This window comes from Melitaea cinxia, chromosome 27, assembly GCF_905220565.1.
Source record: "Melitaea cinxia chromosome 27, ilMelCinx1.1, whole genome shotgun sequence".
NCBI lineage: Eukaryota > Metazoa > Arthropoda > Insecta > Lepidoptera > Nymphalidae > Melitaea > Melitaea cinxia.
Genome location: NC_059420.1, coordinates 3,656,037 through 3,682,896, shown reverse-complemented (window position 1 = coordinate 3,682,896; position 26,860 = coordinate 3,656,037). Strand labels below are relative to the sequence as shown.

General features: G+C 38.5%; 1 protein-coding gene and 1 long non-coding RNA gene across 2 annotated transcripts; one reads left to right on the top strand and one right to left on the bottom strand.

The window, feature by feature from the left end:
* Positions 1-1,062: 1,062 nt before the first annotated feature.
* Positions 1,063-13,980, top strand: LOC123666757. The gene is made up of 3 exons (XR_006745323.1): positions 1,063-1,072; positions 4,683-4,685; positions 13,887-13,980. It is a non-coding gene; the product is annotated as an uncharacterized LOC123666757 (long non-coding RNA).
* Positions 1,241-9,051, bottom strand: LOC123666756 (synaptic vesicular amine transporter). Its single transcript, XM_045600811.1, has 9 exons — positions 9,012-9,051; positions 7,840-7,961; positions 6,044-6,188; positions 5,194-5,295; positions 4,860-4,994; positions 4,309-4,400; positions 3,078-3,261; positions 2,192-2,325; positions 1,241-1,407 (listed from the first exon to the last, which is right to left on the bottom strand). The coding sequence occupies exons 1-9, from the start codon at positions 9,049-9,051 to the stop codon at positions 1,342-1,344; spliced, it is 1,020 nt and encodes a 339-aa protein (XP_045456767.1). The 3' UTR covers positions 1,241-1,341.
* Positions 13,981-26,860: the final 12,880 nt, after the last annotated feature.

The window sequence follows — 26,860 nt, the reverse complement described above, 5'->3', positions numbered from 1 at the left end:
GAAATCTACTTGATTTTCAAACATGGGGTTATGTATTTCGATACTTATTATTAGTAACTACAATTCTTTAAATTACAATAATAATAGAATAAATAATTTAATAATATTTTACTATTTACTACGATTATCTAAAACACGAATCTAAGATATGAAACTGTTGAATTCAACTAACGTTAAAATATTAGAGCATGCGATTATTATTTATTACCTAATTCCCTAAAATATATGATTATATCATTCATATTTGATGGGAAAAAGTATATATATACGAGTATAACATCGTAATACATATTATACAGTAATGAAAACTGAATTTGCAAAATATACTTGTAATGATTTTATGTACGACGAATGATCTTTAAATCAAAGTTTAACGATTAAATGTTAATGAAATGATGCGTCAAGAGTTAATGAGAGCAGTGAAAGGTTTTATTAAGTATAATGATATTGTTGTGATGAGGTTTTGTGTCAGTGATGACTTATAAAAATATATCTTAGAATTTTTAAAATTATATATTTGGTCCATAATTAAATAAATGTGCTCAAATAACACGTGCATTTTAATATTTTATTGTATTTTATTGTCGAATAGAAAATAAATATTATAAATTTTGTATATATTTAAAAAAAATCGATGTACTGTCAAATCTATAAGTATAAAATCCAAATTTATTTCTATTTGGTGAAAATTTTATTACAAAATTATAGATTTCATTTAAAATAAAAATAGCTTTCGGTTTTGAAAAAATCTTATTGCCTAATCGTGTTTTTAAAAATTTAATCAAAAATATTGTCAAAGTCACCATCGCGAAATATTTTAACAAAAAAATTTAATAAATCATTTTTACGATTTATATATATTATTAAAATATATATTTGTATATATATAAAATACATTTTTATCTATAGACACCCTGACTATACGGTAATATTTTAGATACTAAAGCCTACAAAGATCGCAGAAAATACAGACAAATGAATGGTCAAAGATATAAATTGGTCATTATCGTCTAAACTATGTCGTAGGTATATATATTAATATTGTATTAAACATAAACATTTATAAATATCGGTACTACAGTATATTAGAAAATATTATTTTTTATATATAATAATATGATATTTTAAAATCGTAAGAGTACTATTAAATGTATTAATATATGTAAAGATATCTTAATTATAAATTTTTAGTAAATATCAGCTTTTTACAGCCACTTCGACGTAACTACATTTTTTTTAATTTTTTTTTCTTTTCATTTGAAGCAATATATTTATTGGCAAAGTCTAATAAAGTTAGAATCGGGCGGGTCTCAAGATGGTGGCGTTGTCAAAATGGCGGGCTTATTCTTCTTCCTCGTTTTGGTAGCTCACATAGCGAACTGATGACTTTTCGCTTATAATTAGGCTCTGTCGGAAATAATAATTAGTCATTGTTTAATGAATATTTAAAAACGGAATCTATACCCAATAAAATACTGCTATATAATAGGACCACAAATTAAAATAATTCAAACTTCTATTGTATGTAGTTATGTATCTTACAAAATTAAAAAAAAAATACTTAAACTAACATAAGGAAAAGATTCAATACTGAGACCTTTACTATTTATTCATCATCATCATCATCATTTCAGACTATCACAGTCCACTGCTGGACACAGGCCTCCACAAGTTCACGTCAAAAATAGCGCGAACTCATGTTCATTGCCCATAGTCACCACGTTGGGCAGGCGGGTTGGTGACCGCAGGGCTGGCTTTGTCGCACCGAAGACGCTGCTGCCCGTCTTAGGTCTGTGTATTTCAAAGCCAGTAGTTGGATGGGTATCCCGCCATCGGTCGGCTTTATAAGTTCCAAGGTGGTAGTGAAACTGTGTTATACCTTAGTCGCCTCTTACGACACCCACGGGAAGAGAGGGGGTGGCTATATTCTTCACTTAGGCATACCGTAGCCATCATATAAACTGATTTCAATACAATTATATAGGATATGTAAGAATTTAAAAGAGTCAAACTTCAAAAATATCCTTACAATAAATAAGTGTCTATGCCTACTCACTGGGAATACTCAAGATTCAAAATCAGTAAAACTTTTAATCGTTTTTTATTTTATTGTCTACAACTCTCTGTAGCAGTGCCACTTCATAACGTATGTGAAAAAAGTAACATCCGTTTAAAAAAAAGATAAAAATACCTGTTTTTCGTCCCTGGCTGGTGGTGAGCGCAGCAGCAACAGGAACGGTGCGTATGCGAAGTTTAGGATCGCGATGATGACTAGCATCCATTCAAAGCCAATGCTGTTTACCAGGGCTCCTGAGAACGCTGGACCTACACAGCGAATACTAGATATGATATGGTGTTGCTATTTAAGGTATTTTATTTGTGGCGATGCTTATGTAAATAACTACAAATAGGCACTAAATAGGCACAAAAAGGCTTACTAGTCTAAGAAAAAGATTAATACCATATTAAATGGTAAATAAGCGAATCAGATAACGCCATCTATCGATAATAAGTTACGACGATATTTCGTTATTAGAAAACGTCGTTAAGCCTTTAGACTTTACGCGATAGATGGCGTTGCGAGAAACGTAACGAGGTTATTCGCGCAGTAGATTTTACTCATATTTTTTTCATACCGAGGGCTTTAAATGAAAATCGATACTTAAGGGGTAAATTCTAAAAGCACGTTACAAAAAGGGAAAGCCTAACATAACTACACGACTTTTAAATAACAGTTTTAAAAGTATTCGTTATTAGATGTCCACAGCTTTGCTCTCTACGATAGACTACACTAACTTAGCTGTTTAATTTTCTTCCATTAAGATATAGCCTATATTATTTGATGATAACAGCATTATAATACGTGTAATTAACGTCATTATTTTTCTTTTCTTTTCTTTTTTATCTAAACTTTGTATGTATTTTTTTTTTGCGTGGAATAAAAGGCTTTATTATTATTATTATTATTTTAACAGCATTATACTGCTGAAAGAAATTTCAAAATTTTAACAATCAAACAAAACCCAAATATATATCGATTCTAGACTTTGTACTATCACTAATTTAGAAGTCCTTACCAACAGCATAGCCCAAACAGAAGGCAGTGTCTCCAATAGCGTAGACGGAACCGTAAACAGCGGCGTGGCGGATGTCCACCAGGAAACCGAGTTCAGGCATCATGGATGAGTCCACCATGCCGATGGCAAAGCCGAGCCCAGCGTTGGGAATGATCAGGTGCTCCAGTTTACGTGCCATTGGGATCTGTTTAAAATATTATTTTTATATATCACACGGGAATAATTATTTTAATATATTTTAGGGAAGGTGGTTTTAAGATGAGAAATGACATTTTTAGAACGAAATCAAAGAAAATTTGAAAACTATTTCACATTTAGATGGACTAAACGACGCCACTACAATTTGTTTTGAAAAATTTGCTGCATTATGCTATTTTTTTAAAGTAATATTTAATTGTTAAATTTAATGTTAAAGATCGAAATTGATTTTAATTTCATTAATATATATGTACTAATTTGTGTTATTATTATTGATTGTTTGTTTTTATGAATTTTGTAAGTGTATTTATTTAATTAGATAGACTTTAAATTATTATTATTTTTTAATTGATTTTATTGAATTGCTTAAATTATTTGGTAAATTTAATATTATTCGTATACAAACATCTGTAGATAGATGTAGAATTTGTGATCAACTTAACTAACGCATCGGGTTCACTGTAATGTTAGTTTTAAGTTTTTTATGTATAAATAAATAAATAAGAATAAAAATATATTTTATTATTTAGTTTTTTTATTTTTAATTATTGTGTAAATGGAAGAGAAAATATATCTAACTAGCGACCCGCCCCGACTACGCACGGGCGCAATGCTGATAATAAACAAAATATAAAATTGATATATGTAATGTAAGCGTTAAAAAATTTGTTTATTCACTACATCACATTAGAAACCTCTAAAACTATCAGTGTTCCTCTACTATATTATGCATGTATATACACATAAACCTTCCTCTGGAATCACTCCGTCCGTAAAAAAATCCGTTGCCTAGCTTTAAAGATCTAAGCATATAGACCGCGGGAAGCGACTTTGTTTTATACTATGCAGTGATTTTTCTACTTTTTTTTCTATAGACGTAATGTGATTTCCCTGTCATATTGGTCGTGGCATTACCAATTAATTTAAATATTGGTTAAATGTGTGATGTAAAACAAACTTTCTTTGGAATTCCGTCTTAAATATTACTGTACTGACTGTCATTATTGATTCGTTAGTTAATAACTTAACTCACCAAGATAAGACATATGCCGATTATGACTAGTCCAGAGCAGGCGGCCAGCCAGCGGCCCATCTTGTGGCCGAGTGGACCGAAGAGATTTGTACCTAGTAGATTTGATAGTATTAGATATACACAAGGAATCAAAAATGATTTTTTGAATTTGTATCATAAGTGTCTGAAATTCTATGAGGACTTGATATCAAACAGACTAAGAATTTAAAGCTATAAGTACACCGCAATGTTAAATATACTAGTATTAGTGTTTTTATATAAATCGTATATCACTTTCTCAAGAAACTACTGAAATATCATTCAAAAACTATGGCATTAAGGTGTTATAAAATCATATTTGACGGAACTTTGATATTCAACTTAGACCACTGCAGTGTGTACCCGAAATTAAAAATTGTCATTAACAAGTGACCCGAAAGCCCGTATCTAAATGGTATAGAGCTATTAGAATTTTTATTTCAACACCCAACACCCAATTATATAATTATGTAGACATTTAAGTACTATTCTCAAAGTTTTGATATATATTCTGGCAATAAATGGTACATTACCAATGAGATAGCAAATGCTAGCCGGCAGGAAGGCGACACCCTGTTGCCAGCGCCGCGCTTCCATCGTATCTGCCATCCAGATCGGCAAACTTGGCTCCAACATAGCTATACCAACGTTGGCGAATGTTATCGCTCCTGGAAAAAAGTGTATATTGTATCACTCAAAGATAAAAAAATTATATTTGTTGATATGTTCATAGTCCTTTAAAAGGTGCAATGGAAGTCTACTACTCTACAAAGATATAAAAAAATTATAAATAATTGTTGTTAAAAAGTTTAGCACACCCACGTTCCCCACAAACAGATATAGACCGGTTACAATTTTATATTTTACCAGCAGCCACAATGATGTAAGGGTCAGTGACAAGAGCACGAAGGGACGGAGGTTCCGTCTCCTGCCGCACCACGCCCGGCTGCAAGATCATGAGCTGAAGCACTGTAAATAAGATATTTATTAACAGAAATATTCATAAATCGAATGAGCTGCGTGCGACAAAGCCAGCCCTACGGTCACCAACCCGCCTGCCCAGCGTGGTGACTATGGGCAAAACACACGAGTTCACGCCATTTTTGGTGTGAACGAGTAAAGGCCTATGTCCAGTAGAGAACTGCGAAAGGCTGATGTGATGTGGTGATGTGATGAATGAGCTTAAAAAAGAAAGACGAGAGGGAGACACGGTGAGAGAGTCAGAGAAAAAGCATTTTGGTAAATAATATTTTATAGAAATTCATGATTAACAAAGAGATAGAGCTTGCTAGTACATAGGCTTGTGGACCCACATAATTAATAGTTTGAAATGACGCGTTTGCGCAGCGGTCACAGCACTGGTTTGTGGCTGTTGCGCTGGCAGTTGCGGGTTCGATCCCCGCACATGACAAAAATTTGTGTTGGTCATACAGATGTTTGCCGTGGTCTGGGTATTTTTGCAGTCCTTGCGTGTCTCTCCACCGTGCCTCGGAGAGCACGTAAAGCCGTCGGTCCCGGTTGTTATCATGTACACCTAATAGCAATCATTACTCATAGTGGGAAATATATCCGGCAACCCGCATTGGAGCAGCGTGGTGGATTAAGCTCCAATTCTTCTCCTACAATGAGAAAGAGGCCTATGCCCAGCAGTGGGATGTTACAGGCTGAAGCGATAATTAATAATTTAAATATGACTGTTATTACGTCTGGTACTTACATCCATCACCAAGGGCCAGTGCAGATAGCATGAGGAACGGTGCAGTTTTTCCTACAAATTCGTACATCAGACCACCAAAAGGAGGTCCGATGAGGACTCCAAGTGCTAGACCTCCTAATGCTATTCCCATCGCGTTGCCTCTTTCCTGTAATCAATTTTTAGTTATAGACACGCCTAGTTGTTCAAAGTTCTTAAAGCAGTTAAATAGCTTTGCAGCTTAAGGACATAAAATAAAGAATTATTTTATCATATCGAAATGAGTATTGGTCATTTTTTAACCGACTTAAAAAAAGGAGGAGGTTACTCAATTCGACCGTATATATATATTTTTATGTATGTTCGGGGATAATTCCGTGGTTTATGAACTGATTTTTATAATTCTTTTTTTGTTGGAAAGAAGATATCCCTAGTTTGGTACCATGATAAGGAAACCAGGATCTGATGTTGAGATCCTAGAGAAATCGAGGGGAACTCTCACAAATCCGCATAACTTTTTACTGGGTGTACCGATTTTAATGATTTTTAATTTAATCGAAAGCCGATGTTTATCATGTGGTCACATTTATATTTCATTGAGATCTGTTTGCAACTTTTGGAGTAATCTTTGATAATGCGTATTTACTTGACTATTTTTTTTTCATCTACCTACATTGTATTATTTGTCAATATAATTGAAGTCGGTTTTTCTTTGTTTGCAACAAGCTTATGATCCGACCTGTTGGTAAGCGGACGCCGTAGACTATGGAAGTCTGCGACACCAGAAATGTTGTAGTCGCATTGCCGATCCTACCCAGAGCTCTGGCTGTCTCACTCACCACAGGAAGCCAAAACTACTTGGAAGCAGTGTTATATAACTGTGATCTTAAGGTTAAGGTACTTCCCCGGTGTGGTTGCTCCAGATTTGGAGAAAGATATATCCTGCTCAGCCCTGTCTCAATGAAACTCTATGTGTGCTTCTATTATTCCCATAAAAACCCTATAATTTATTTTTAAAATACAGACAAGAACTATTCATTATTATTTTAGCGTCTATGCTTTCACGAACACCATTATATAGACATATACAGGCATTGGCCGGTTACAATACGTGTATTATATTACACATTGTATTAGCGCTGTATTTTTTTGAAATGTAGGCCTAGCCAGTGAAGTCGAGAGGGTGGCGCAGAGCTTAGAAAACTCTGCGTTTTCCTGAAGAGTGTCCTTAGCAACACAGTGTCTTTCTGAGATTGTCTAAATCGTCTGCAATAGACGGATTAAGGCCAATAATTTTTTCGTGGATATTTTGATTTTTTAAAATTTGTATTTGTAAATTTGTCTTGATATTAACGAAACAAAATCCCGCTATGCCTTTACTCAATCAAATTTAATACGTCTTAAATAATCATGTGGTATACTGGTATGAGTGATTTGTATCGAGAAGCGCAAGTGCTATTACAGAATATTACATTCATTATAATGAAATAACTTTTTCGGATTTTATCGCGGTTTATTAGGTTTTCTAAATGCTCGACGTTTCGGATACTTTACAGCAACCATGGTCACGGAATGACTCCCGTGCTGCACGATAAAATCCGAAAAATTTGTTATATTATAATGACTGAAATTCGCTTAAACATTAGAAAACAGTGTAGTACATTGTTCAATAGGTGATTACCGACTTCATAATGTTTTTTTTAACGAAAGTACAAATGACTGACTATACTTCTACAGTTCAATTGGAAGATCATTAATTTAGTAGAGAAATGTAGGTAGAATTATGATGTTACTATGGAAGATTATGTCTTTAGGCTTACCTTGTCGTCAGGGTATCGCTCAGCAAGCATTCCCATACCGGATACGGAAGAGCAAGATGATCCGATGCCTTGCAGCGCTCTCGCGACGAACAGTACTCCATAAGATCTTCCGAACGCGAATACTGATAATAAAAATGATTTTATATTGCCATAGTATTTATAGATAACTAGCTATGTCTGTGATTTCGTCCGCGTGGAATTTAACAAAAAATTTATTGTTCAGTTCGCAGAGTTATAAGATAAATAAACTAAAATAAACGTAGCCTAAGTTACTCATTATTACATCAGCTCATCAGAAAGTTCTGTCAAAATCAGTCCAGCCATTTTAGAGATTAGCCGAAATAAACAAACAGACAGACAGAGAGACAGAAATTGTAAAAAATGTTGTTTTGGTACGGTACATATGTGCCGTGTATACATGCATTTAGTAAAAGCGGTTATTTTAATGTTACAAACAGCCGCTCCAATCATATTTATTTATACGTATTATATAATATCTAGTTAGCTATATATATTATATATATATAGCTAACGTATTTAAATCGATAAGGGTTAATACTGAAAAAATAAAAATAAAAACTGTTTAGAATACATCTGAATGTATTTAAATTTTTCAATTAATATTTAATACTCAAAAAAATATTTTGTTGGCAGTACTCGCTTTGATAACGTCGCGCGCATGCAAGTCTAAGACTTTTTTATTTAAAATATCCTCCTCTTTGAGGAACTTTTTTTAAAACCTTAAATGTTAACAGTTTCAAAGTTATTAACAACTAGCATCCCGCCCCGGCTTCGCATCTATAGCATAACCTATACCTATGTCATCCGCGCATAGTGTAGCTTCTCAGCAGTGAAAGAATTTTCATATCGGTTCAGTAGTTTCGGAGCCTATTCAATGTTCAACAAACAGACAATCAAATCTTTCCTCTTTATAATATTAATATAGAAAAACGAAATTCCCTTTGTTGCAACTTAATTTTTTAATCACTTTTCTAATTCCATTCATTGAACCATACCCGATTCCAGATCGAATGGGGTATGGGTCATATTCTTAGGAGCTTTGACTCTACTTAACACGTTTTTGAACTTGTTGACTAAACTATATACTTGTCAATGTAAAATGAAGACGGTATTTTTTTATTTTAAATCAAACACAATTATTTATTACTTACTCAGTGTTGAGAGGAACATCAAGATGAAACCGGTGAACATTGGAACGCTGTAGCCGATTCTGTAATGCATAATTGTAACATATATATACATGATCAAAGCACCTCTTTCTAAATGCTTCTTGCCTGGTACTTCAAACATGGGTTTGTTAGTTTTAACTATTTTTTTTTTCATTTGGTTTTTAGTATTTACTTATAAACCTTGTGGAAAATCCATTATGGATACCCTCCAGCGCGGGGGCGGCAGATGGTTATGTCAGACTCCTACTGGCTAAAAAACCACCACGTGTGAGCAGTCGTCCGCCTGGGTGGGGCGAGATAGGGTTGCGCTAGCATTCTCCACCTCGCCCCGTACTTTTACATAACCTACCATAGGCAACAACTAGGCAAATGTAGTTTCTCCTTCTCTAACATTCTGTTTGTATAGAAGAGAAAAAAGTTTGTAATTCAAATCGCTATAATATTTAGTTGTTACATTGTTCTAATTTTTTTACGAAATAAAAATTGCACCTTTTAATGTATAGCGTACTGTTAAAAATGGCTTCTGTTTTAACAATACATAATGCTTAGTTTTATAATTATTCTAGGCAGTATAGTTTTTCACGTTGACACAAATTTTGAGATATCCGAATACAAACGATTAGAGGTCAATTCAAGAGACGAAATTTTTAATTTAACTTTTTAATGTAAAGAAGTAAAAATATCTCATTCACTACCTATCTCCTAATCCTATCTCTCATCACTACTTACTACTTTTACTTTTGTTAAAAAACAGCGTTTCTTTGGCCAAATCGATTAACTTTTACTACCCTAGTGTTTGATGTTATTTTAAAATACATTACTTACTTGTGCGTCAAGGGTCCGACGAAGGGATTAGCTAGTAGTTGCACTATGGCTTTGCTCGCGAACATCACACCAACGGCTACGGTTTCGTGGATGAGTTCCTTGTGCCGTTCCTCTTTCTCCGCAGTCAGGTTCATTGGTACTGTGGGAAAGTAAGCGATAATAATATTCAAATTTTACACAACAACTAAATGTGCAGAGTAAAAGTAAGAACAAGAATTTTTTTAAACATGCTTTAATTTGAAAGTAAAAAGCATAAAATAAAGTTTCCATTTAAAACGTTTACTGTCAACATGTAGCGTCATTAAATAATTTATATGATACTAGGTGTGCCCGTGACTTTGTCCGCGTGGAATTTAACATAAAAATTATTGTTCAGTTCTCGGAGGTATAAAATAAATAAATTTCTAAAATAAAAATAGCCTAAGTTACTCCTTATTACATAAGCTATCTGCCAGTGAAAGTCCCATCAAAATCGGTCCAGCTGTTTCAGAGATTAGCCGGAACAAACAGACAGACAGATACAGACACTTCAGTTTTATTTGTTTGTGTAGATAAAATAATTTAAGATAAGAACTAGACGCGATCTTCAACCTTCTGCTTAATGGATAAAAATTAAACAATTATCTTCAATATAAATAGCGAAAAAGTTGGTTAGAAAATCCTGGCCAGGCTATATTATATTCGACAACCGTCATTCAAACCAGACTTCCAGCAGACAACCCTATATCATCGTATTCGCAATGACACAGCGATCATTTTGTTGTAAAATTTATTTATTAAATATGTGGTTGTACTGTGTGGCTACGGTACTAAAGAATATAGCCACCCCCTCTCTTCCCGTGGGTGTCGTAAGAGGCGACTAAGGGATAACACAGTTCCGCTACCACTTTGGAACTTAAAAAGCCGATCGGTGGCGGGATAACCATCCAACTGCTGGCAAATACACAGGCCGAAGACGGGCAACAGCGTCTTCGTTGCGACAAAGCAAATACTGCGGTCACCAACCCGCCTGCCCAGCGTGGTGAATATGGGTAAATCACATGAGTTCATGCTATTTTTAGCGTGAACTTTTGGAGGCCTATGTCCAGCAGTGGGCTGTGATAGGCTGAAATTATTAAACGTGTGGTTAAAGGTAACTAGAACAATATACCTGTTTATATCTGCCACCCAGTAGTTATGCTAGGAAAGCAATAGATAACTCAACGCTTACATTTTGCGGGCTACATACTGTCATCATTATCATTTCAGCCTATTGCAGTCCACTGCTGGACATAGGCCTCCTAGTTTGCGCCAAAAATGGTGTAAACTCATACTGTCAGTAGGTATTAAATTTGTTCTTAAAACTCGTAGTTCCATTTTTTTTTATAAAAATAACTTTTTCAATTTTGAATTAATTATAGCCTGGGTAGGATTTTTCAGTCAACCCTTTCACGATATTTTTGTAATATTCTAAAAATAATATAAAATAATTTCATCCATTCAGCAGAGAGGTGAAGTTCATCTCTAGTGCGTATCTCCTACTAAAAGCTTGTCGCGAGATTTCAGTACTCGTATTTACTTACTTTGAAAATTTAAAATCTATCAGATCAAGTTATTAAATTTCCTCGTTTATCCTAGATCTATACTAATATTATATATTTTTTTCTTTTTAAAATAATTATGTAAGTCTATCATATCTTAGTTTTTGTCTATTTATTTATAATTGATTTTTCCTCCTTAATTTGTGCACACCTTAACCGCTGCTAATGTATCGTGTCCAGTACCTAAAGGTTACCTGGAAGAAATCGCTATTTAGCGATAAGGTCGCCTTTGTACATCTTGAATTGTATCTTTCGTTATGTGTCTGTATTTCGGTGTACATTAAGAATAAATAAATAAATAAATAAATAAAATTATAAAGCTGAAGAGTTTGTTTGTTTGAACGCGCTAATCTCAGTGACTACTGGTCCGATTTCAAAAATTCTTTTAGTTTTAGATAGCCTATTTATCGAGAAAGGCTAAGTTACCGCTAACGTTATGACCAATAGGAGCGGAGCACCAATGAAGAATGTTTCAAAATCGGGTTTGTTTTTCCTTTTGAGAGCTTCCGCTGCGTGCCCTGCGCAAACAGTAAAAGTTTTGCAAAAATCATGTAGCACAGAATTGTTCCTATTCCACGCGGACGTAGTCGCAGGCAGAAGCTAGTAGGTAATAAATCTCGTAAAACTTAGTAAATGTATCTTAAGGTACGAAATGTAAGGTATCTAAATGTATCTTAGGTATTATACCGAACACTAAAATACAAATATACCTACACATATATAGTAAAATACATCCCACCAAAAACATTTTCATGTAAAATGTTGCCAAGACGAGATCATATGGCTCGCACTGTCAAAAAGTTATCAGATCTCACGTAGAACCAAGCTTCTAACTCTACACGCCCTAACTCTACAAGCCCTAATTTCACAAACTCTACACCTTAGTCAAAATATGTGGCTTGGCCGTTTCGTTACTACCGGCCGATGTTGTAGATTACAACTGCTGGTGAGGTGGACTACTGCTGCTGGCAATTCTGCCCCCTGCCTCTTCATTTTGGCCCCGTCGCGGGACAGCATGGATGGTAAGTTGGTAACGGCCAAGCCACATATTTTGACTAAGGTGTAGAGTTTGTGAAATTAGGGCTTGTAGAGTTAGGGCGTGTAGAGTTAGAAGCTTGGTTCTACGTGAGATCTGATAACTTTTTGACAGTGCGAGCCATATGATCTCGTCTTGGCAACATTTTACATGAAAATGTTTTTGGTGGGATTTCACTTCTTTTTGTAAGTTTGCTTATGACAATATTATAGCTGCATTTTACCTCCGACACATTTTATACCATAAATATCATCCAATCTTCACAATATTCTGTTTAAGCACGCTGTTTTTGATTTTATGTTGAACTGATATGCAAACGGTGACCTCCGCCAAAACTTAAATACCAAAATTACAAAATGTAAATTTTCGACACAAACTAATAACCGATTTTTATTTTTTATGTATTTTATTATTATTACAAGGAGTCCCTATATCAATTTTCAGACCTCTAGCATCAAAATTTGCGGAAGTCTCATACAAACTTCCATCTCCTAGTTTAAGGGGTTGGGGGGTAAAAGTTCCAAGTTTTAGAATTTTTTTGTTGTTTGTGTACTAATACTAGCTTACGTACCAAATTTCAGCTTTCTGGGACTTCAGGAAGTACTCTATGAATTTTGATGATCATCAGTGAGTGACGAAATCGGGGTTTTTTAGGTATCAATAAAATCTAAAGTATAAGAGCTATGCAATTGAAACTTTATATGTTTAATAAGTCCGCTATTCACATCATATCCCCAGAATTTTGTTTATCTGGTATAATCCAAACCCAAGTTATGAGGGTTCAAAAAAACGACGAAGCGCTTCGAGAAAAGATAGGTAGTGCTTTTCGTTTTTTTTTTTTTTTTTTTTTTTGCTCGTCTTGGCGGGGGCACTACCGTGCCCCCAGATCTATAGATTTTTTTTACCGTCGTATTTACGAATATTATATTAAATTTTAAATCATGAATATTTTAATTATTTGATAATAAATTGTATAACAGTTTTTTTTGTTTTTACGATAAAAAAAATAACAAATACTGTTTGCGATACTTTTATCTGTTGGATACTATACGTCACATAATCTTATATTATTTATCTGAGACTTATCAGCAGTCACTAAAATTGGTCATTTTATTTTTATGAGGTATACAAACATATTTTTATACAAAAATATAAAATATTATATTTAAGTTATATACTAACAATTAAATTTTTTTTGCAAAATAAATGGACAAGATAATTAATTGTAAGATTATTTACAATACATTAATAATTCTAATTTAAATTAACAGGGAAAATATAAAACATCAAATACACGTAATAATCGCCTAATGGATTGTTACAGGATCTAATGAAATTACTTGAAATGTCCAAATTACACATCAATCATCATTTTGACCTCAACACGGCTAGAGGTCACAATCATTATGTCATTAGAATCAGTGGCGTAGCTATCATAGGGCCAGGTGGTGCAGTGCACCAGGGCCCCGGAGCTCAGGGGGCCCTCTAACCTCAGCTTTGAAAAAAAAAAATAATAAAATAAAATAAATTAAAAAAAAAATCTTGTGAGCAGGCTCGAGCCTCGAGTCAAGATTTTTTTTATTTTATTTTTTCAAATCAACATCACCAATTATAGAACTCCTTATTCAACATTTTCAACACATGCGCCAAGCGTCCTCGATAAGCATGTGCTGTTTGTTATCGTTATTTCAGTTATTTGGTAGTTTGGATGAGTACGCCCGTAGCACATTGGATCAGCGATAAGCTCACATGCTTGACGGTCGTGAGATCAATTCGCCAATTCCACCCATCAACTTTTTAGGGAAGTTTTCATTCGCTCTTGCCTTGCATCAGTTCTCATTTATGATATTTGTGGCGATGTTTTCAACTTTCTGGGATCTGGGACTGGGACGTACTACAATAGTTGACGCTAGGCGTGTCGCTGACTGTTGTAATTCGTAATTCCCTACTATCAACCTTATTTCATCAAGTATCACCACTAATGCTATGATTTCTATTCCACACATCCATTCATCTGGCATCAAATTCTGCTAGAACTCATTTTCGCTAAAAAAATTTCCGATGACAAAATATGTATGATACAGGTTGCAGCACAACGGTAACCGTATAATCTATGATAGCTCTCAACATGATCGACAACAAAAAATAAACAACGTTTTTCTAAACTCAAGTGCAAATTAAGAAATGAGCTACTATAGAAAAACTATAATATCTTCTTATTAAAGCGCGTAATACTTCGTCGACAAGTTCGTGCATGCGCGCCGCGCAAGTTCAAACAACGCGGAAAGAGGGGAGGAGGGCCTGATTTCCTATGCACCAGGGCCCTTGTCCCCCTAGCTACGCCACTGATTAGAATCGTTTTATAGCGGAACAGGTAACAAGCGTATTTGACGTTTAAAGCATAAAATTAGCAGCTATAGGTCCTGTTTACATAAATTTATCCGATAGATAGCAACTGTTCTAAGTAAAAATATATTTTTTAACAGGCTTCAAAAAAGGAGGAGGTTACTCAGTTACCGGTGTCCACTACTACGGTGTACTGTTCCATTTAGTGATTTCCGATCCCGTGTGATTATCAGGATTAAAAGTAGATTATGTGTTACTGTGGTTCGTCAACTATCTGCATACCGAGTTTCATTACAATCAATCAATTAGTTGTTGCGTGGTAGAGTAACAAAGATCCATCCCCAAAAACTTTGCATTTATAACATTGGGGTTATACTAAGAATACAAACTTAACTTCCAATTAAGAAAGATAAAATTTAACATTTAAATGAACATTTTAATATCCATTTAAATTATAATTAAACGTTTCAATAAGCCTTTGAATAATGTAGATATAAATCTTTGAATTGGTCGGATTAAAGTAATGAGAAATTCTAACAATGGCTCGAGACCTCTGGGAGTGGTTCTCGGAAAAATATCCTATAAATATAAATTACTTCATTTATTACTTCAATCTGTTAGCGCTTTGAAGAATTTGTTTCATCGTGGTATTCTATACTTACGTTAAGCCGTGACTTCGTTCGCATAATTTGTGATATATTAAGATACACGATAGACGTCCTGTCTACCTAGTTATATAAAAAAATGCGTGTGCTTTAGACCACACAACTGAAGTAAAACTTCTGCACAAGTCCTGCACTGTGTTTTAGATATACGAAACGTAACTGGCTATGAGAGAAAGACAGAATGAAACTGTGTGCTCGCACGTCTCTCTCTTGCTCCGTTCGCCTCGTCCGATAACACTTTTCGTAACGCTTTCATCACGCTTTCACCAGCTTACTTCTCAACTCAAGCGTGCGTTAAGAAGTTTTACTTCAAAAGTTAGCAAATAGTAATGATTTTCAAAAAATGTACTGAATATTACGAGTTTATGACTGATAAAAATGGGTTATTTTATTATTAAAAATACATATTCAGTTTTATGACTTTGTATATATATATAGAATAAGATTTAAATTTTTGTCTGTAATTTCAACGCTACAGCCTGTAATATCCCACTACTGGGCATCTCTCCCCCATGAAGGAAAAGGATCAGAGCTTAATCCACCGCGCTACTCCAATGCGGGTTAGCGGATAGATTTCCTACTATGAGTAACGATCGCTATCAGGTATACATGATAACAACCGGGATCGACGGCTTAACGTGCTCTCCGAGGCACGGTGGGGAGACCCACAAGGCCTGCACAAACACCTAGACCACGGCAAACACCTGTATGGCCAATACAAATGTTTGTCATGTGCGGGGATCGAACCCGCAACCGCCAGCGCAACAGGTACAATCCATGGCTGTAACCGTTGCGCCAACGCGGCGTCTGTAATTTCAAAGTAATTAATTATTGTTTTTGTCTGTTTGTGTATCTTTAATAGATGAATCATTAGGAAAGGTGTAATTTGCTCATCGCACGTTAATTATTATTAACTTTTTCCATCGAAAGCAGAAAAAATATATGTTTTATATTTAAATGTTCACACGGGGATTAACGCGAACAAAAATTTTTTAAGGTAAAATATATTACCTTGAGGCCTGACGTTTCGGCCAGGTTACACCAGCCGTGGTCGCAGGCAGACTCTGCCTCAAGGTAATATATTTTACCTTAAAAAATTTTTGTTCGCGTTAATCCCCGTGTGAACATTAAAATATAATAATGCAACGCGAAAGTTTAAAAGTAAATATATGTTTTGCCTGTAGAGACCATATACAAATTTATAGTCTGGGCGTTTGCGTTTAGTTTGGTTTTGTCTGAACCCCAGACACAGGACTGTCATCCCACTGGAGAGTCGTTTGATATTATTCTTTTATTTGTAATACTTACCCTGGGTGTTCTCGACGAGAGTCTTGTTCAGACACGGGCAGTAGGGGGTTGGTGATGGCAGCGGAGTCGTGATGTCTTCCAAAGAGACGGACAGGGGCGCGTCGGGATGCCGGATGTCGTAGAGGAACTCGGGGATGATCGGCACTGTTGACGAAAATGTTTTTAATTTTTTTTTTTTTTTTTTTTTATTTATAAATTTTGATCCACGGGCTCAAAATGCCCGTGCCTTTGTTTATCATGCATGCATTATAATACTACAGGCGATTTTTCTACTTATTATACTACAGATCGACAGTCCTGTGACTGCCTAGTAAAACTAGGACGTGATCCGACGCCGACGGTTTTTTTTTTTTTTTTTTTTTTTTTTTCCTTACTAAATACTGTTTATGCAGAAGTATACACATAATTGCTTTCTAATTTCTAACATTATTATTTTTCTTATCTATGTCTATATTTACACTTATTTGCCTAGTTATCATATATGTACACTTATTTCCTAGTTACCATATATGTACACTTATGTTCTACTTACAATGTACACTTAACCTATGTTACTGTTAGTAAGGTTTTTTTTTTTTTTTTCTTATATATATATATTATTTTTTATATAGTTATTAGTTGTTTATCTATGTATAAGTTATCTATTTCTGTTATTTACTTAAATTTCACTACATAACTATTTATTTATCTATTTTTTTATTTTATTTTATAGGTACATCCACAAAATACATATGGAACATTATATATAATTCACTATGACATTATTATCTAATATGTATCCCATCACGGGGTACACAACATTCCACAATATATTAATGCCGTGTAGCGTGTAAAAGTAAAGATACTACTTGTTAATAATAAAATTCATTTAAAAAGGTCATCAATCAAATTTATATAAAGTGTAAAGTTGAGATAATATTAATAATCAAACTTAGCTTAACTAAAATTTAAATAAATATATCAACATGCAAAATAACTGCTATTTGTAACTATTTGTTAAACCAAAAAGATATAAGAATTTATATATCTATATATCTACTTTCTTATTTCTATATCATGAGCCACGCCAGATCCCAGCATCTTGAGCAGAGCCCTTGCCAACGACATATCACGCTTGTGGGTGGTTCTTTTAAGGTTGTGCTCCAAGATTGTTTTTGTCGAGGCACCCAGCGCTCGGCTAACGAACCTGCCGATTGCGTCGTCACCGTCGTCAGTGTAGTAGAAACAGGTGTTAGTGTGTCTTGTTAACGCTACTACCGCATGAGGCACACTATCGTGGATTTGTAGCCTCTCGGTCTTTGTCTGGACGATGATGACCTCGCTGTAGGTTTGCCCTTGTGCTTCATGAATGGTCATGACGCGCGATCCCTCTCCAGCACCGTATCCCTGGTCCATCAGGAATTTTTTCTCTTCCTGCGTATAGACCAAGTATAGGGTGTCCTTTTGAAGTTTTGGTATTGGCGCGCCAGTGTATCCATTCATTCTGAGGGAGTGGATGGTGGGATTTGACGAGTACATGTTTATATATACCTCGCAGATGGCATATACAACGTCCATGGGACTCCGGTATGTGCAGGACAACTCACGTGAGATGTTGATTGTCAGGTAAGGTCTACAGTACCTTATTTCGAACAGATTTTCTCTGTCTATATAAGGCAACTGGTTGACATCTCCGATGAGAACAACTTCGTTTGCCCCCGAAAGCCGAGCCGCCATTACTATAGCTCCAAAATGGTTCATAAGGGCTTCGTCCACCGTTAAACGGTTACATTTCGTGCCCTTTTTGAATCCATTTGTTAAAATGGAGGCCATAGTACGTACCCTAGACCTGATTTTGTCGCCAAAGCGGCGGGCTAGTTTCTCTTTAAGATCTTTGGCAGCTTCGACCGTCGTGGTAACTACTATTTCTACATTCTCATCGAAGTTCCTAACTATGTGTGTCGTTTTTCCGCACCCAGGTACCCAGTTTATCCACTCCAGCTTCGGCAATTGCCAGCCCACGAGGCCCGCGTCGACATCAAGATCAACTGAAATGGATTTTGCCATCTCAAGCATCCTGTCATCCAGCATTACTCTCGTGCACTTGGCAACCACCAAAACCGGGTCCCTCGCAGGTGTTAAAAATTTTGGTGACGTGTTTTCCCGCCCCGCAGCCTCGACCGTGCCCACAAAACCACCCGTGCCGCTATAGGCTGCCATATATTTTCCTGACATGTGTCCTTTGATAACCTGGGACGTGTCGTTATTATATATGGCTGCCTCTGCCTCATCGAGCAGCACCATTAGCAGACCTTCGCTGCCTCGCTGATGGGCCTCCAAGATCATTTTGCATGTGGCCAAGTTGACTTCTCGATTGGCTTTTACTATGGCTAGGAATTCAACCATTGCGTTAACAGCATGGTCTAGCGGGTTCGATGCCGGTTTTAGCCTGGGCGGGGTTACTTGTCCCTTATCGGCCCTAGTTCGGTGAGTTTTCGGCTTAACCGGTTTTCCTAGATGGTCAACCCTCAGAAACTCCCTTAGAGCCATAGCCTGTCGGTCCGTCGATGTTGAAGGCCGAGGCGCGCGGCGAGACGAATTAAACGTCGTCTTTATTGGAGAGACCAATCTGTGGATGGAATTCTGCAGTGCCACCAAGCGGGCATCCAAAGTCCGCTCACTGTTATTGGTCATGGAAGTGGTGTGTGATCTCTGTGCTGCTATTTTCAGTTGTAGGCGTTCGGATTCACTCAGTGGTGGCTCACTGAGAACCGGCCCCTCAACTGGGGACGATGGCTTAATTTCTGCTTTCAGGAAACTCAGATCTTCCCCCCTGTCTTCATATACTATGATCTCGTGCTTTTCTGATGCTATTAGGCATCCATAGTAATTTGTTATGTCCCCTTTAAAGAAGCCGGTCCTCATGGCATCCACACTAATTTTTCGTGGGCCATTGTCTTGGTCTTCTCCGCAGAGTTTTGAGAGTATTGTGCATGCCCACGCGAATGGGGTCTCCTCGCCCCATTCGAACAGTACGATAAGCTTTTCTTGCAGCTGTACGCATCGATAGTCCGAGCCACTCACCATCCGCAAGTCCAGAGCATCAATCTTGTCACGCTTAATGCTCGTTTTTGCGGTACTCCCTTTTAAGAGCAGGGCGAGTCCCGGCGACACCGTCACTCGATCCGAACTCTCCGAGCGACAGAAACTGATACCTATTTTTTCTGCGGTGTCACTCATGAAAAGGGCTACACCCCGCGTCCTTATACTTTGGTCGCCACGTTCTCCTCTTTCTCTAATTAGCTCTTCAAACGTGGCGTACAGGGTGGTGTGTTGAAACGTTGTCGGTGTTTTTGCCCTCCCAAGAAGTCTCCGCAGCAGTTTAGGGACAGCTTGCAGTGACCTCGCAATTGGATTTTTTGGAATGCTGGATTGTGCAACTGCTGCATTCTGTAATGTGGGCTGTGTTGTATGGACGACAGATAGTGCAGCGACCGAACCATTTGCCCTGGCAGCCATTTGAGCCACCGTTCTCGCGAATTTGAGAAAAGGCGATCTTGTAGTCTCTTTCTCCAAGATAGTGTTTAGAGAAATTTGGTCTAGTTTTATCTGTAGCTGGGTTTCCAACTCCAGTCTCCTTTGGCTAAACCGTGAACATTCTAAAAGAATATGGATCACCGTTTCCTCGCACTCCGAGTCGCACACACATGAGGGACTACTTTTAAGGCCGAAGCGATGCAGGTACGCCGAGAAGCCCCCGTGACCGGTTAGAATTTGGACATCGACTGGTGTTAGTGTCATATTCTTGATTATAGTCCTGGCGGTTTTTACGCACGGTAAAAATACCTTCGTGACCGAACCAGCCACAGACGACTCATAGCGCCGCTGCCATCTCCTCACCGTCTCCTCACGTATACGCCTCCTAACGTACGATATTGGGACTTGATCGTAGTCGGGGGCCATCTTATTCATTAGTGCTGCCTTCTTAGCTAGTTCGTCCGCTCGCTCATTGCCCGGCGTTCCTCAGAGAAACACCTCACAATTCTGCCGTCCTCTTGCAAATCACGTATGCACTTTTTCATATCGAGAGCGAGGTGGTGTGTCACTGATGGGCTTCTTAATAGGTCGAGCGAGGATCTTGAGTCGCTTAGGATGTTGATCGAGGTCCAATTTGACCGCTTTGCCATAATTACCGCTCTGTAGAGTGCATACATTTCTGACTGAAAAACAGTATTGTGGGGCTCAAGTTGAAACGTAGAATACCCGGACTCCCTATCCCCCTCCCACCATGTTAGGGCAGCTCCGACTCTTCCCTCTATCTTGCTGCCGTCTGTGAATATAAGGGGACCGATTATTCGGTGATCTTTAAGAGTTTGGTGATCCAGGCTCTCCAAGCACTCATACTCGGTTGTTATGAGTAGAGATGGGTGGGGATTTTGTAAATATCCCACCCTGCGCTCCACTTCTTTTCCTGGTGGAACGAAGTCCACGCAGTGCCCTTTTTTGATTTTAAATAGGGTAGCAGCCTCCTGGACTCGAAGATCAAGGGGTAATAGACCCGAGAGGACCAAGGCCGATGCCAGAGATACAGTTCTGTACGCTTTGCATAACTTTATAGCGAAACCTCTCTGAAGCGAGCCCAACTGTCTTATAGTCATCAGTTTTTCGGCTGCCGGAGACCATGCGCTTGCTGCATAGAGAACTATAGGCTCTATTACCGCCACATATATGGTCCTCACTATCTCACCATTCAGACCCCACGTAACCCTCACCGCGCGTGCTAGTTGTTTATATATATCTGCGGCTTTTTTACATATAGCAGACACATGCGCGTTAAAGGTCAATTTAGAGTCTATGACCAAGCCCAGCAATTTGATTTCGTTTACAAAGCCCAGCCGAGTGCCGGCCATATGAATTGTGGGGAGGTCATATTTGAGCTTTCTTGTAAGTAGCATCGCTTTGGTCTTGTGCGGTGCGAAGCTCAACTTATTAAGGGTGCCCCAATCATGAACGGCAGCAAGGATCGTATCAGCTTGGGATTGCAATACGCTAGTCTGGTGGTGAGAGAACATAAGGACCACGTCATCTGCAAATGCTTGACAATAAATCCCTGACATTGCCATTTTTTGGAGTAGTGGGTCCAGGATTAGGTTCCAGAAGGTTGGTCCACCAACTGATCCTTGGACGCAGCCTTTCGATGTACCCTTTTCACTTGTCGCTCTCGCATAGTTGATTCTGATCTTCCTGTCCGTTAAGTAGGACACTACTAGGGCATATAAGTTTCTGGGGCATTGTTTTTCTATCATCCGTTTCTTAAGGGCTGGCCACCATGCGTTGTCGAACGCGCCCTCTATATCAAGCGAGATTAGAAGAACTATCTTTTTAGACTTTATTTCCGCTCGTATATGTTCAACCAAGTCGTATAGCGCGTCCTCAGTTCCACGCTGCAGCACAAATCCATACTGGCTTGGGTGAAGAGTTGGAAAGAAACGCCACTGAAGTCTACCCACGAGGAGCTTTTCTACTATTTTTCCTAAGATTGACAGTAGACCTATTGGTCTATATGATTTTGGGTGGGTGTAGTCTTCCTTTCCTGGCTTGCGGAGAATACGCACGTGGGCGACCTTCCACTGTTTGGGAAAATATGACAATGATAGACATCTATTGGCTAATGCCAAGAATAATTCCCTGTCACAGTTAATGGCCGCGGTGCAGATGTCCGATGTAAGCCCATCTGGACCCGGAGCTTTTTTAGGACTGAGATTCGTAAGAATCTTTTCCAATTCTGGTATTGTAAAGGGGGGGTCATCATCTGATAGGTCTTGAATCTCCGCAGGAGCTATGCCTTCCGTAATCGCTCTAATCGCTTTATGTTGTTCGGTTTCGGCTTCCACAGAATCATCAGGATAAAACGACTCTGCCAGGAGGTTAGCCGACTGCTCCGGCGATAGTGTCTCACCATTTGCGTCTCTTAATAGCATATCGTCCTGCCTCCCCGAGGTCCCTCTAATGATTCTGTAAATTCCATCCCAAACGCTCTCGCGGTTTTGAGTTGTGCAAAACTCTTTCCAGTTTTGTGTGGCCGCTTCGTTCGCACTATTTTGGTATATTTCTCGAGCCCGTATATACTCTTCGACTGTGAATTGCCTCCTAGTGGGTGCAGCATTTCGTATTCGACGTTTCTTCCTCAGAACGTCCTTTTTCAATAGCTCCAGTTCAGCCGACCACCAAGGCGGTTTGTTTACATCTTTCCACTCCTTCTTTTTTGGAATCGCTCTTATGCAAGAATCCTGAATGGCAGATGTATAGGTGTTCAACATCTCCTCTAATTCCTCCGACGTCGAGAGACTCGAAATTCTATCTAATGTAATGCTGTGCTCAGCCAATGCGGTCATGAAGTGTGCAGAGAAGGCCGACCAGTTTGCCTTCTTTGTATTGTATATGCGCGTTGAGATAGGCCTTAAGGGTTCCAAAGCTTTTTCTAAGCGCAATGCAAAGGTAATAGCATTGTGATCTGAAGTTGTAAGGCTTCTCTCCACTCTCCAGTTTTCCATTTTGCCAAGTAAAGAGTGACTCGAAAGTGTCACATCCACACAGCTACTGTATAACCTGTCGCCTCTATATGTCTCGAAGGTGGGAACATGCCCTGTATTAAGGATATGGAGGTCCATTTCCGCGGTGAAGGCGTGGTATTCCGCTCCACGGTGGTTTTCGGTGTTGCTGCCCCACCAGTGACTCCAGGCATTAACGTCTCCTGCCACCAGCAAGTTGTTTGTTGGAACTTTATGAGTTGTTTCCCTTATTTGTGTTAGATATGGATTCATGTCTTGGTCTGGCTCAAAGTAGACGGACAACAATCCCAGCTTCAGCTGGTTCGCTTTCAGACAGACCGCCGCTACATTTTCAGTGACTATCTGGGGGTCGTGAATTACCTCCAGGCAGTCGCCGAAAACCACGATTGCAGCCTTTACGGGTTTTTGGCGATTCATGGTGCACTGGATCACTTGCGTGCCCGGGTATTGTTTCATCATGCCTAATCTACCCACGTATGGTTCTTGGAGAAACGCGACGGAAATTCCTCTATCCCGAGCTACTTTGAAAAGTTCGAGTGTAGCAAGCTTTGAGCGTTGCAGGTTAGCTTGTATAAACAAGACCCTGCTCGCTCGTCCACTTTGGACTGACACATTGCTCCCCGGGAAAACCTCAGCAGTACTGGATCCTAGATCTTGCTATGGAGTCCCACTTTTGCCTTTCCGGGCAATCTGTGTTATAAGCACTGTGAACCAAATCGGCACAGTCCCTCTTGGCCCGTGCGCAGTTAACACATTTCGGGGGTTCTGAGTTCTTTTTGGATGGACAGTCCTTCCCCATGTGCTCACCTCCACAGTGGCTGCAGGTGTCTGTAGTGGACTTGCAGAGCTTTTTGGTGTGCCCGTATCCCAGACACCTAGCACACTGAATGAGTGGGGACTGATCTTCGACTGAACATCTCCCGAAGCCTACATATAATTTTTCAGCTTTTGTAAAGCGCTTCCATAGATCAGGGGTCAGTTCCAGGACAGGATGGCACTCGTGCGGGTTTCGGGCCCTTTTTCTATAAAGAACCCTCATTTTCATTTCCGTTTCACTAACGTCGTGCAGAAGATGTTTGTTCTGCGATTTTGTATAGTCTATTATTTCTTCGTCAGTAAAACAGGACAGAACGCCCCGCACGCAAACGAGAGGGTTCCGGTTTGCTGGTTCCCTTATAGAGAGATCCTTATTTGCTTGGACCTGACTCCTGACGAGCTTCATATCCTCCTTACTAGCGCATCTAAGAACTACTTTTTGGTCTTTCGCCTTGCGGACCTTGTCTACTCTAGCTCCGGTATTTTTAAGATCTAAGGAAACCCTAATTTTGTTAATTACGTTGTCGCTAGTCTCCTTGGGGTCTTTAGAGGAGACAATTAGGGTGTGGTTCGGTTGTTGGGGGAGTTTGGGCTTAGCGGTTACCTGAGCGAAGGTGGTGGAGCCCGTCGTTGGCTTTTCAGCCATGCTCAATTCTGTAACTCCTTTTTTGATAGACGCAAGGGTCCTTTTCACCTCTTCGACTGCCAGTTCTGTTTCTAAAGACCGTTTTGGAGATGACCTATCTTTCAGCTGACTATTTTTCAACTCACGTAGTTCCGAGGATACGATTTCCCTTTTTTCGGATATTATGCCCAGTTCAGGAGTCAGATCTCTCTGTTGCCTGTTTCTTTCTTCTGTATAGAATTTTGTTATTTTGAGATGTGTGTCTTCTATTTTATTTTTTATGTTTTCCAGCATTTCGCTAACCGCAGGGTCGTAGGCCGGAATCGGGGTCTGAGCATCTGTGTCTTGAGTTGTGTGTCTGGACTCGGCAATGAGAGTCTTGGTATCTTCTATTTCCCTACGAAGTCCACCCAGCTGGCCGCCAATATCGTTCAGGCCATTAGTCACGGTTCTGAGGCTAGCCTCTAGAGTATCCAATTTCTGTGTATCTTTGCCAGAGTTTGGTTTCCCGCTTCCATCGCAAATATCTTTTAATCCTTTCTCCAGTCCTTTCTGCATCTCTCGGATCTCTTTGATGTTTCTGAAAGGGTCCATCGTCTCGTACCCAAGCCAGCTCCTTACTGCTTGGGTCTCTTTCAAGTTTTCAGAAATCTCCTTCCGTAACAAGTGTATCTCGGCGATTGATGACTGTCTTATCCCCTGGATTTCCTGGTGATGTGCCCTCTCAATCCGCACCAGCTCTTGTGCATGCCTTGATCTCTCCTTTTCCAAGTTGTACTTGTGCCTATTTCTAGAGTCAGAGAGAGAGAGCACTATTTCGTACAGACCTTGTAAGCTGTCGTGGCACACTTCTTTTATCTCTCGCTTGATCTTACCTGCAGATTCCAGGGCATCTTTACCCTTCTGCAGGAGATCGTTAGCTTCTCCTGTGACCAAATCCATTTCTATGCCCATTCCCCTTTTCGAACTTGTATACAGTAGGCTTACTCTTCTGTCACAACTCGATGTTCCTGATCCCACTGACGAGGTCTCTATGTCCTCGAAATCCGACTCCTGAGGCTCGGGGCCCTCATGTGGGTGAACGATGACAAACTCCCCTGTATTGACCGGTGGTTTCGACAGCGGCTGGTCGACTTTTTCCATTGAGGATGGGGGTGCTGACTTAATGGAAGCCGTTCTTGTCAAAACCATCTGACGCAATGATTTGGTTGAGGCGGAGTCCAAGGTCTTTTTTGCTGTCTTGGTTGTTGAGGACATTGCGAACAGTATACTTTATATTTGTAGTGTACAGAGATATATAGGATCTGAGCTACTCGCTAGATAACCTACGTCAGACAATTAATATGTGTGTTAATCAAGATAAATATAATTTAGATACAGTATTTTAGTTTAATTTGATTAGTGTATTTTGCTATTATATTGTAAATACCTATAAATATTATTTCAACGTATTTTATATTATACCTAGTCTAGAATTTAATTAGAGATATATATATATATAACTATACGTATATGTTTTTATTATTATTTTATTATATATATACTTTTTTTTCTATATATTTATATATAAACCGTCGGCGTGGAACTCACGTATCGCTGGTGTTATGCGATGTGCGTCGGTGGAGTCCTGCCGGTCTGGAGTACGCCCGCAGATAAATGTAGATATGTAGATTGGCGCTACACGGTGCCGATGATTCCGCAAGTGTCCCGTAGCTTAGTTGTTGCAGCTGTCTTTTCACGTATTCTTTGGCGTGGTCTTGATACCGTATTAGTTTTCTTTATTGGAGGAGGCAGAGTCAGGTGCAGTTTGCAGTCTCGCGACGTCCGAGACGCGACGCAACGTATGTGTTTTTTGTCGGTCACGCGCTTTAACTAGGTCGCGAGATTGATGTGCGCTTCGACTGTTTTAATTACTTTGTGTTACTAAGTGAATTTTTAAATAATTTGTCAGACGATGTTCCTTATATATGTTTCCTTTTATCTGCTGATGATGATGGTGAGGATGGTGTCTCTGCAAGGCTCTTATCACCAGCTCGCTGCTGATCGAACTCTCAATAATTGCGACGATCCTTTCTGTTT

Excerpts from the sequence above, each read along its gene's own strand:
- LOC123666756 (XM_045600811.1), bottom strand. The coding sequence starts at position 9,051 with ATGTTCACCGGTTTCATCTTGATGTTCCTCTCAACACTGA. Across the intron at positions 7,962-9,011 it reads GATGTTCCTCTCAACACTGA|TATTCGCGTTCGGAAGATCT; the intron begins GTAAGTAATAAA and ends TTTTATTATCAG. Across the intron at positions 4,995-5,193 it reads TTACATCATTGTGGCTGCTG|GAGCGATAACATTCGCCAAC; the intron begins GTAAAATATAAA and ends ACTTTTTTCCAG.